The 12349-nt window shown below is 30.7% G+C and overlaps 1 protein-coding gene and 1 non-coding gene across 4 annotated transcripts in view; one reads left to right on the top strand and one right to left on the bottom strand.

Moving 5' to 3' along the window:
* LOC108561465 (homeobox protein homothorax) overlaps positions 1–7249 on the bottom strand; it is a 72947-nt gene extending 65698 nt beyond the window's left edge. For all 3 annotated transcript variants that reach the window (XM_017919411.1, XM_017919436.1, XM_017919445.1), the window contains exon 1: positions 7211–7249. In XM_017919411.1, the coding sequence (XP_017774900.1) occupies positions 7211–7234 (24 nt within the window). In that variant the 5' untranslated portion in view covers positions 7235–7249. The remainder of the gene's footprint in view (positions 1–7210) is intronic.
* A 3091-nt stretch (positions 7250–10340) lies between these two features.
* Trnas-cga lies at positions 10341–10422 on the top strand. The gene has a single exon. It is a non-coding gene; the product is annotated as a tRNA-Ser (tRNA).
* The last annotated feature ends 1927 nt before the right edge of the window (positions 10423–12349 follow it).

Below are 12349 nucleotides of genomic sequence, written 5' to 3'. Positions count from 1 at the left end.
TTACTTCAATTTATCTGTTGTACAACTTACTTTTTGTTACCAATGTCTTAGAAACTCTCAACAGCCTAAAAATAATAATCAACTATGTACTCATATAATTATATTAAAAAAGAAAATTATTTTGATTTTTTAATTGTATTTCTTTTAAAAAATCTTATTTTGAAATAATTTCATTTATTTGACTATTTTCACCGAATTTTCAAACGGTTTTATAAATATATCTAGAAGTTTCTAATAATAGTCAAAATATAAAATTTTTAAAGAATTTTCTTTCTATGTTCAACAATTTTGAAATAATATTAATTATTTAAAAAAAAATTGTAAAATGATTTTCATTTTGGACGAAAGCACATATATTTAAAATATAATATCTAATTTATTTATATTAAAGAAAAATTAAAAGTTTAAATTTAATGTTTCAAAAGTATGAATGATAATTACGAAGCGAATTACGAAGGAAACGTTTTTTGTTCAATTGCGTTAAATGAAAAAGATATTTTCAAATGCACATATCTTAATAAGATTGAATCAAGTAGGAAACTGTTGGAAAATGTTAAATAATGTTGAAAATCGAGTGCAGGAGTCATTCGGCTTTGGAAAGGAAATAAGCAAATGATAATCGGATAGCATTAATTAAGCTCGAAGTCGGCATTTATCTTCCTTTTAGGCTTTCCTCCGAGTCTTCTCGTTCTTCTTAATCGGGGAGATGCCTTTTTCTTCCTTTACTTTTTTTTCCAGTTTGCCGTATTTTTTCCCTTTTGCCGCGGCGGCGCGGCATGCATATTGATGGTTGAAAGAAAGGCTTAAAGTGAGTGAAAAACGCGCGATCCTCTCAAGATGAAGAATAAGAAAAAAATACAAGCCGTGGGTATACAATTACCATTATAAGCTTCGAGTCTCTTGGACACGAGATACACACACACACACAAACACAGAGAGATACATATAAACGAGGCGCATACATGCACACACGGCGATTCTGCATACAACAGTTCGTCCGATTTATCTTTATATTATTTGTGCTTTAATCTTCCTGCGGGGAAAGAATCTCTGATCTTCTCGGTGAAAGGACCGGCAAAAGAAAGAGAGAGAGAGAGAAAGACAGATAGAGAGAAAAATAATTACTTTAACACCGAAACCGAAGAACATGTGTTCGCTAGGGCCCCGTTCCGAAAATATCGCCGGGACTAATTAATTATCTTCGAGAACAAATCTCCAAGTCTTTTTTCCCCCTCAGGAAAGAAGAAAAAAGAACGAATACACACAGACACATATGCACACATACACGTATACTTATAAACACGAATGGGAGAAAGATAAATCTGTGTCGCATTATAATACACACAAGCATTCCAACAATTTTCGTTTCGATTCTATCAACAAAAATCTTCTTTTGGGTCGACTTGCTTCCACGAAGTAAAATGAGAAAATCGAAAAAAAAAATAGATGCTCGTTTCTTTGGCATCTTCATCTGCAGCTAAAGTGTCGCTTCCTATTAATAATCATCGTTTATTAATAATTTAATTCATGTTTGTAAATTTACAACTCAGCATAAGCTAATTAAAAAGTTAGAATATAAAAGCAGTTTATATTTAATTCACGTAGTTTGCAATATTTCTTATTTATAATTTGACTTCTACATCTAGTAAACATTTCAATTTCCTGTGTAAATTGAAAATATCCAAACATTACAGTAATTTAACCTAAATACTACATACTAATACTTACAGTAAATACTACGAATAGCTCAGAATGACCCACCTAATTATTATAAATAATAATGAAAAAAACTAATTTGTTCTATTTTCTAAAAAAAAAAGATTCTTCATCAAACCTTCTTTCAACATTTCTTGAAACTACATACTTTCAATCTAAATTTAATAAGTAAAAAGTCATTATATATTTTGCTTAATTTTCTCAAAAGATTTATTAAATTCGCACTTTAAATGTACATGCTTTATATTTATCTTACATAATACATCTCGCATTTCGAGGTTCGTTAAGGAAATTTCTTAATGCTCGTTAATTGCAGGGCAATTAAAAAGTATATAAAAGGACTGTTTCTTTTTTTTTTGACGAATCGTTCGATTAAAATGGAGTTTTAACAAGTTATTAAATTAAAACGAAAATTAAATCAAAGGATTTTAACATCTTTACCAAAAAACCATTTTTTTTTATTTCAATTGAAATATTTCAGTGAAATTAAAATTCACTATTTTTACGGTGCAAACGCGAAAGAATGTAAATAAAACACCGTGTAAATGGAGTACCGAGTGAAACAGTTAGAGTGTCATTAATTACATTTATTAACTTTGATTGAATTATGCAATATGACATTTTTAAAAGATGTAAACTTATTAATTTGTTTATATTTATATTCTGAAAAATAACAATTTTTTGAAAAATTATGAATAAATATGAAATATGAAAAACTATGTACTTTTAATGACCAAATTTTGTGTGCAATACATTGAAGGTTTCCCAGTTTCAATAAAGATATTTCTCAATATCTATTCTTAAGATATAGCCGACATATTATATGAAAAACATTTTGAATAAGAGCAACACTGTTAATACAAAGAACCTCACATATTCTTCCCATCTAATAGGATTGTTTACTTGCCTTTCCACGTTACTTTTTTTTTCTTCTTATTTTCCATTGTGGCTATAAGAGCCTTTTATGATATGGAATGCGATATGAAGGCAAGATAATGCCGTTGGTTCCATTTCGTTCGAAAGCTCCAATTGATCTCGTCTCTCTTCTCTCTGACATCGAGAGAGATTGTACCGCCTTTTGGGACACGTTTGACGTTTTCGGGTTATCGCCGTCGAAGAGAGGAGAGAGAGAGACACGTGAACTTTGACCATCGCCATTCGGAGAACCACTTATTTATTATATTCTAATCAATGAATTGAATTCCGTTGGAAAAACGATCTCAGAGTACAGAAAGAAAAAAATAAGAGCCGACAATTATATCATTAAAGCTTAAGATTATATCAAAATATCATTCGATTTGATTTATATGTCACTTACCTAACGCAGTAAAAAAAAGCAGTTATAATTATAATTAGTTATAGGGTATTCATTTCCATCAACAATTTTGCCTTATTAAAATCAATTACAAATGTTTATTTTTAATTCACATAATTTACAACAATTGTTGTTTATAATTGGACTTCTACAATCTAGTGAAAAGTACAATTTCTTGCATAAATTGAAAATATCCAAAGATCACATTTTTCAATAATTTTATCCGTAAGTACTACGGATAGGTCAGAATGACCTATCTAGTATTTATTTTTAATAACTTTGATTTCTCATGTACCAAAATGAAGAAAATCAGTAATTCTGATATCCAGCATGAGCAATAAAATCAGTTTATTGTAGAAAATCTGTGCTTATTGTAGAAATTAATAATTTGTTCTAATTTTTGTTTAATATTTAATAAACGGGTCATTTTGACCCCATACTTGTGTTTAACTTATTTGTCCGCAGTAGTTACAAGTTAATATGTTTATCGTATAATCTATGAACTATATAAGTAGTTAATCAATTTTGTAAATAATCGTGAGCATCGAAGTAAAGTTTAGAAACTTTTTCTTCATAAAAGAAATGAAAATTAATTTGAGACATTTTATCTGTCCGGACGTAATGAGGAACAAATTCATGCGCAATTAAAAAAGTCGTGTAGCCTATTCTGTTGAGCATAATAAAATTAACAGTATTAATTAAGCAACTTAATTGGATATATTTATATAAAAGGATCACGAGAGAAACGAATTAAGATTGCGCGGCCGAATAATAAATTCCGACTCAGTTTACACTCTCTCACACAGTCACACATGCACACGTACAGTAAGGAGACACACAGCTGAAAACAAACACGAAAAAGAAAAATAAAGGTGAAGAAGAATGAACAGAAGATGAACCAGAATAAAGGTTGGGCTGTGATGATACAAATTGATCCATTTTGTATACTTCAATATTTAAATTGACAAAATTAATTTAGTCTTAGTAATATTTTTTATAATAGCATTTATAGAAATAAAAGAGCCAATAAAGAAAACTTCGTGTGGTTTCTTTTTCTTTACAGATTTATATAATTTAATGATAAATATGATTTCAGAACACCGGATTAGAGTTTATGAAATAAAAGCAAATAGCATAGAGTAAGTAAAAAAATTATAAAAAAACTTGTTTTAATAAGTTTGTTAAATGATTATTTGTATTGAATTTCTTTTAGTATACATTACATCGATGAATAATATTAGTATCATTTTACTATAATTTACAATATTGGAATGTAATGCAAATTTATTAATTTAGTCGATTAATTATGAAAAAAATATCTACGTCAGAATAAAAATAGAAAACAAGTATACACGATGGATTATGAGAAGATTAAAGAAAAGATAAAATGTTGTTTCTATAAGATATGTGACATTAACATAAAAATTGTTCTTTAAAAAAAATAGTTATTTAATTATTGTTTGTAGGTAAATCTGTTAAAAAATAATTGAAACAAAGGCAATTAATAAATATGATGACAAACATATTTAAATATGATAACAATATGTACATTAGTACATCGTATAATGACAGGACAATCAAACTTTAAATATTGAATGAGTATTGTTTTGAATATTTCATTTAGAATGATGAAAAAACTAAAATGCTTAATTTCATTCGTATGAGGTTGGAAATTTAATTAATTAAAGAAAAAGTAAATTAAATGGATATCTTATAACTTTTGATTTTTAAATATGTTTAAGATTAAAACATAAGTAATATAAATTAACAGTGGAAGTTTCCATCAGACGGAAAGATTGTAGCTTTTGCTTGTGTAAGATATCGTGTGAATGATAAAGCTATAGCCAAAATGCTTAATCCGATAAAAGTTAAATGTAATGTTCCTCGAAGATAATCTGCTTGCATTACGATACAAAATTATTCAAGATGCGCATCGTTATTGGACAAATTTCGTCATTCCAATTTTCAAATCTCATGGAATAGAAACACATTATAAAATTTATTATCAATTTTAAAAAATGAATCATGTTTTTGATATATTTTATAAACAATCATTTTATTGTCAATGAATGTTTACTTTAGTGTTTACTAAAGAAGCTGAGGATGCTTCAAACTAATTATTTCAGTTGGTTACATTGACCATTACAATCACAAAGACACTAGATTATTTCCTTATCTGTTTTACTAGTTGTTCCGTTGTGTTTGTCAAGACAACGGTTTCAACAATAGCGTTTGACCAGTAACAGTACAAGGCAAAAGCTCGTGAGACAAACAGTAACAAGAAGTTAATCCACTGTGTAGTTTAAAATGATGCGTGTGTCGTTTTTCTTGTTGCAGCTGTATGATGATGTGTGTCGAAGATGAAGTTTTAAGGTGGGTGCTTTAATAAAATACGAGCAATAACAACAACAATAACAAGAAACAAATGCATTAATTGCTCGTGCGCTCGAGATAAGAGGGTAATCGCGAAGTGTATGCAAATATTTGCCGCCCGAATGATACAAAGGTAGAAAATAAAAGGCGGCAGCAGAAGTTTCAAGAAAATCTTCTGCTCCTGGTGGATACGCTCGAGGGAGATAAAGTGTGGAAAAGGGAAGATAGGAAGAGACGGCGATAGGAACCATTAATGGAAGAGAAAGAACAGGATGGAGATGGTGATCGTCTCTTTCTTGTTCACGGGCGGCGGCGGCGGCTGCCGCGGCAATAAATAAGGCACTTATCTCAATTAAATCTCGGCGGGAACGAATGCAAATGCACTTATTACAAATCGCAATTATATTTTTATCAGGCCTCTTAATAGAATACAATTGATTTCTTGGCGTTTCTTGCGCGCTCCAGCAACTCCGTCTCCCTCCGGCTCACCTCGTCCCTGCTGCATGGACAACGCGAGGAATTTGCATATCCTGTTATTTCATTAATTACAAGCAAAATGAAATCCAAACCAAAAAGCGAAAATCGACCGCACGCTGCTTTCCATTGCTTACTTACTGTATTAAGCCAGTTCCAGTCCGACCTCAGATAGACAGAAAAACTGTGCTATACACAATTTAAATAAATTTTAATTAATTACATAAGTTTTTGTTCAATTTTGTTGCATTGCTAAGATTATCTGTCGATTCGTTTTATGGTGTAAACATATAAAATCTGCCAAAATACAAACGTACAAAGTATTAAGCCATTCGTTTTTTGACTTACTTAGTACTCATTTTTGACAGATGCGCTTTACACTTTACCTAAATTAGTTATTTGTATCATGGGTACAACTAACAAACCTTTACGTCTCATGTTACAAACGGTTTTGATGTAGTACCCTTACATGAAATGAATATTTGGAAATTCTTGACCAAAACTATATTGTAGATTTCCAACAAAGTCTGCGATCTACAACTAAACTTATTTTAGCCGTTTCAATCTTATTTTATAGAGATCAAGGCAAGATCATTAAAGGATCACAGCTTGAAAGATATTTCACGCAGATGCGCAAAATTGCACAACGCCTAGTTAGTGTCGTATTTATTGCTCTTCTCTCTCTCTCTTCGTTATAGGCTGTTAAATTCGAAACCACTGCGATCGAGAATCGCATATATTCGATCCATTCCCATTTTTATTGTGGCCTTTGATGACTAAATATCAAATTCTCCGATATTACTTTCATCCTCACACATTCTAAATCTACGAACTACATATATCACATGCTCTTTCAATCTATAAATAAATGAGCATTTCTTCAAGAAATTCAAGAGTTTATGTTTATGATTTCTAATATAGGAAAAAAAAAGAAATTTTCACGTTTTACTTACCATTATTATCACTTATATTCTATAAATAAAAACAAAGATCCTTGCTTGTTTTTTCCCCTATTTTTCTGATAGGCAACTGTTTATTGATTATTCAGCAATTGCTGATAATCTTCTTAATCTTCTTTGATGATTAAATATTTGTTCAACTTCACATCAATATATCGTTAGGTGATTTAGACTGTCGATATAAATCTTATGCACTTTTAACCTTCAGAACCACTTTTCGAACTGAACACATGGGTAGACTTAAACGCCTGTTAAATATATTCCCTTATAAAGAAAGCTTTATTTAATTTGATTAAGAATCACAAACATGAACATGTGATCAAGGTCATAATTATATAAAAAACATCATTATCATTATAGAAAAAATACTTACCATTATCCCGTATCTGGAATACATCAAACAAACGCTGGTTCTATCTGGAACGTATTTAAATTGTAAATATTTTTTTTTGGCTTTTACTTTCTCTATTTTTAACTTCTCTGATTGGTTTAAATTTTCTGATAATCGCAACACGAGAAACAAATATTTAATATTTTTAATATTTATTGGTAATTCATCGTAGAAGAAACAATATTTATTTCAACATCTGTTCTTCAATATTATATTTTGATAACGTTTGTATTGTAAATTTGCGATTTACTGTTTTTAGAAAACTGTACTAGATATTACCGTCGTGCGTTTATAGGATGGAACGGAAAAAATAGAAAATGGCTGTGTAAATGTTTTCGGTCCTTTCTTTATTCGGTGAATGTGGGAATTTACCTTTATTTTTCTCCGCGAAACGAATACAAACAGTGCATGGGGGATTATGTAACTGATAAGTGTTGTGTCTTGATTAGTGGGGGCTTACTGTTGTTTTCAGACCAAACACCAAATATCTACCACACTTACACGCCCGACTTGCTTCGCAGTAATAAAATTCACCGTTTAGGTCAACATTAGAGGCGGTTCTTGCTGATAAGAACTGCTGCTAAAGATAACTGATTTTCCCAGCGTACGAGTGGGATGGGAAAAATCTCGGCCTCAACTTGAACGAGATGAGGAAGTAATAAAAGTCAAAGCACACAGGTCTTGTATTTTAGGGACAAACAGAAAATTAAACAACCCAAATTTTGATATATCCTTCAGAGATAGACTCACATTTAGTTGCTGGGAATTTTCCAGCGCATTAATCACTATTTTCAAAGAACTACTAGTTTTAGTATTTCTTATGTCCACTATCTTTTATTATTTTTGATGTCTGGGTTAGCGATAAAATAATCTAAATGTAAAAGACAATTATTTATATTTATATTCTACTTAGTTTTACCTGCATATTCTAAATATGACTTTAATCAAATCTTTGTTTTACTTTGTTTGTTTGAAATATCTGTTAACAAATATTGTTATTTCTCAATCTATATGTAGTTGCATGGGAAAATGAATGAAAAGGATGATGGGATCGATCAATTTGATGTCTTTTCATTGGTTTTGATTCGTGTCTATGGGAGCGATTTCCGTGGAACGAAAGTGACACAATGTCGTCGTGTGAAGGCCGTGTGTTGTCTGCAAATTGTACATCATTGTTCGTGGGGTTCCCAAAACTCTTGGGGCGGAAAAGCAGCTGCTGCCGCCGCCGCCACTGGAAACTTCTCTAACCGCATTGAGAGCATTCCCCAAGTTTTGAGGAAAGTCGAAGGACGACTAAAAACTAATATCAATCCTAATGTTTGTGATCTATATTATTAAGAAAAATTACTACTGTATTTATAAAAAAAAACAAAATAAAAAAGATAATAGTGTTATCGTCTTTTCTCGTTTTATAAAATAACTATTAAGATTGTAAAATTCAGTAAAAATATTTTTATTTAGCAAAAAATCATTCCATATAGAAGCTTTAGCTAATAATTGTAATACTATATGTAAATAAAGTGTGTCCCAAAATGGACTGATATTGTATTAATTTAATAAAACACATGTTTTATTTGATATTTGTTGAAATTTTTGCATTATTAAAAAGTGGAGACATACATATTTTGTATCAACAAAACATGTGATAAATAACCTCCTTTGCCTTGGTAACACATGTTCACTCTTTCGATGTAATTTTCCATAACATATTGACATAATTGCTGAAAAAATTCGGCAAATGTCATCTTTGTGGTCCTCAAAAATGGCGTCAAAGTTATAAGATCAGTTCCTTTTGGAATGTCACTCCATATATAAAAAATATTGAACTTAAAATGCTAATTTGTTTTGTTTTACATTTTCTATTTTCTACTACATCTTTGTTATACTCTATATTATGATTCTGAGATTAAGCTGAACTCATATATTTACAGCATATAGTGCATAATGTAATGTATCATAACTGAATATATCCAAACATAACCTGGTAAACCTAACTAAATTCAAATTTAAAGCTGAATTTTTGGGGAATGAAACGATTATCCTTGCTGTGGTTTCATCTATTAGCTGAAAAGTTGAAAAAATAAAAATTAACTAGGCAGTGTTTTCATATTTTAGTTCTCGGAAACTATAATAGATTGTATGATTCCAAAACATGTATATGAAAGCTGAATATTTAGTTTAGTAATTGAAGTTAGTTATAGTTATACTTTTTGAAAGGTTATAATATATTGGTGTTTTCGAACATAAAAATATTTCCAATACTAGACTTGACCCTAAAATCAAAACAACCTATCAAACTAAATTAATTACAGTTAGTTTTGTAAGTTAATTTATTTTGCTCATTAATATTTCTGCAGTTTGAGATCAAGATATCCAGTATCTTAAATTCAAGTTGCGATGTTTTTGAAGAAAGAAACATAAAGATTGGTCGAATTCTGTTGAAGGCGAGCGCGTGTAGAGGAGCTGTTATAGAGGTGTCGAGATTACACTTTATGCAAAGGATTTAGCATAAAACAAACAATCTATTTCGATGCGGTTCTATAGTAAATACGCGTAGTACTCCACAAAATTAAACCCCGCGTGAGTAAGAACGTTATTAATAGTCGTATCTGGCCATAATCTAATAATATTTCGCACACGAAGAGCGAGAGTCCACCCGCATTTGCGGATTTATTCAAATTCAAAGCATACGTATCCATCCATCCAATCTGATCGACGAACCCGGCAAACATTTAATAAAATATATTTACAAGACGTGTGCGTGCGTTTAATTTTATTTATAAATTGCACGGCGTTCTCGCACTTCGGGCCGACTGCGTGAAACACATTCGCTCTTAATTAAAATATTTATAAATGTGCCCGTTTCGCGATTTAAACTGTAAATAACTCGTTTTTCGTGAAGCAAACCATTAAATATTTACACGCGTCCGTGTGTAATCGGCGCGATGGAAAATTGATTGGGTATTAATTCGGGCCCCTCGAGTGCTGCCGTCTTCTCCGGAGCAATAACAAATCGATAAATTTCACATAATCTTAAGTTATTTCGTAATGAAAGCTAAGGATCGAATGGCGCACACCTCCTATGCCGAATGTCTGCATTATACTGTACGGAGCTGCGATGTCCGAGTGGTTAAGGAGTTTGACTCGAAATCAAATGGGCTATGCCCGCACAGGTTCGAATCCTGTTCGCAGCGAGATTCTTTTTTTATACTTCTTGTATCAATGCAACAACTTTAATTACATGAACATATGCAAATTGTCGCAATATTCATTAAGCTTTAATTAATATATTTACTTATCTTGTATTTTATTTAAAAAAAAAACATTCAATCAATTAATTTACTAAAATATAATTAAGGTTTACATGTAATCTGTCTAAATGAATCGTATGAATCTGTCCTATTAATTAATATACACATAATAATATTCAAGTTGATACATTTAGTTTATTTCTAAATAATTTAGTGATTTACTCGTCGATTGAATGGTTGATTGAATTTAAAAGCCGTAAAACTAAGATTTTTAATTTTTCATATAAGTAAATTTTTCTGAATTTATATTTCGAGTTTGTTTTCTAATAAAGGATGATTTTTATTAATATTCAATCTATATGAACAGTTAAACAACTTTGATTTACTATCCATTTAAGACAAAAGGAAATATTATTTATACTTTTTATATTATAGTTTTAAAACATATTACAATTATTAATATTACTGAAATAACCAATACATTTTTACCGGTATTTTCAGTAATTAGAATTTCTACCTTATTATAGATAAACCTACGACGGTCAAGGCAGAAAGATAGTTTTCTTCTACCAAAATTTGAACAAGTTTGAGTGATAAAACATAAGATTCAATTTGTTTACTTTGTGAACATTTTAATTGTCAGAAACAACTAGTTCTGAATATTAAAAAAAAATCATGTCTGATTACATTAAGAATATATTAATATTGTAAACTTATTTCGTTTTGTTATTGGATTATCATTTCTTTGAATGAATTTTGTTTTGTTTATTAAAAAATAACTTATATATTTTTGTTGATGGATAAAAGATCAATCTTTTACTATTTCTGATTTAGTAAGGTATTATAAAGATATTATAAAGCACCGTGAGACTTACCAATAAAGTATGTGCTTATCCTCCGGGTACATGTCTAATAGTGACCGGTTAAGATCATTAATCAAAAAGTTGAACGTCTTACTACAAGCATAATAAGAAATGTACTTAAATATATTCAATCAAAATGAAATAATTCTAGAAATCTAGAATTTCTATTTGGCATGAATAATTGAATAAATAATAAAACGTGAAAATTCATGTATTATATTTTAATGCTTTTATAAAAGTACAGAAATAAAAACATAAGCATTTTGTGTTGAAATACGAAATTTATAGTGATTTAGATTGTATAATATTGCTTATTGGTAAAGAATAACAATTAAAATTTGGTTCCTTATTAAGTTGAGTGATGGGTGAAAATGATAATTTTTCACAGTAGATTTAATACGGTTGACTTTGCAATATTCGAGGATGTATTATGTTTCAAATGGGGAAAAGGTTTCATTCCGAGAAGTTTTTATCCCTTTTTCCGGTGCAGAAAGTGGACGTTTGTGAAGATCAAATTTAGTGGAATAAGCAGAAACATTTATTGCCGGCACAATAAATAAGTAAAGAGGATTATGCGGTGGAAATTTGCAGGTGCCTGGACCTGGTATGAAAGAAAGAACCACAAGGGATTACGGTTGGGGACATCCTCCCTCCGATGACTTTTTGGCTCGGTTTAAAAGAAGATAACGGTCCACGGAGATCATCCTCGCTGCGCACACCTCTTTCTTTCGGGAAGAGCAATTGTGTGAGTGTTGTTTGTGCGTGGTGATTGGAAACAATGCGAGTTTCAAAAGGTATGGCACGAAGGAAGTGAGTTTGGGTTCTCACGGATGAGATGAGGAGGCCCTTCGGACCGTGATTGTTGTTCGGACGGGGCAAGACATGTGTTCGGAGTCAAAGCTTAGCCGCGGGACTCCAGATAACGTCCAGCGAAATGAAACAGGAAAAAAAAAATATAAGATGAAGAAGAAGGAGGAGGAAGAGAAGAAGAAAAAAGAGAACACAGA

This window comes from Nicrophorus vespilloides, unplaced genomic scaffold (genome assembly GCF_001412225.1).
Source record: "Nicrophorus vespilloides isolate i.1.1-1 unplaced genomic scaffold, Nicve_v1.0, whole genome shotgun sequence".
In the NCBI taxonomy this organism is placed as follows: domain Eukaryota; kingdom Metazoa; phylum Arthropoda; class Insecta; order Coleoptera; family Silphidae; genus Nicrophorus; species Nicrophorus vespilloides.
This window is presented reverse-complemented; position numbering and strand designations above follow the sequence as displayed.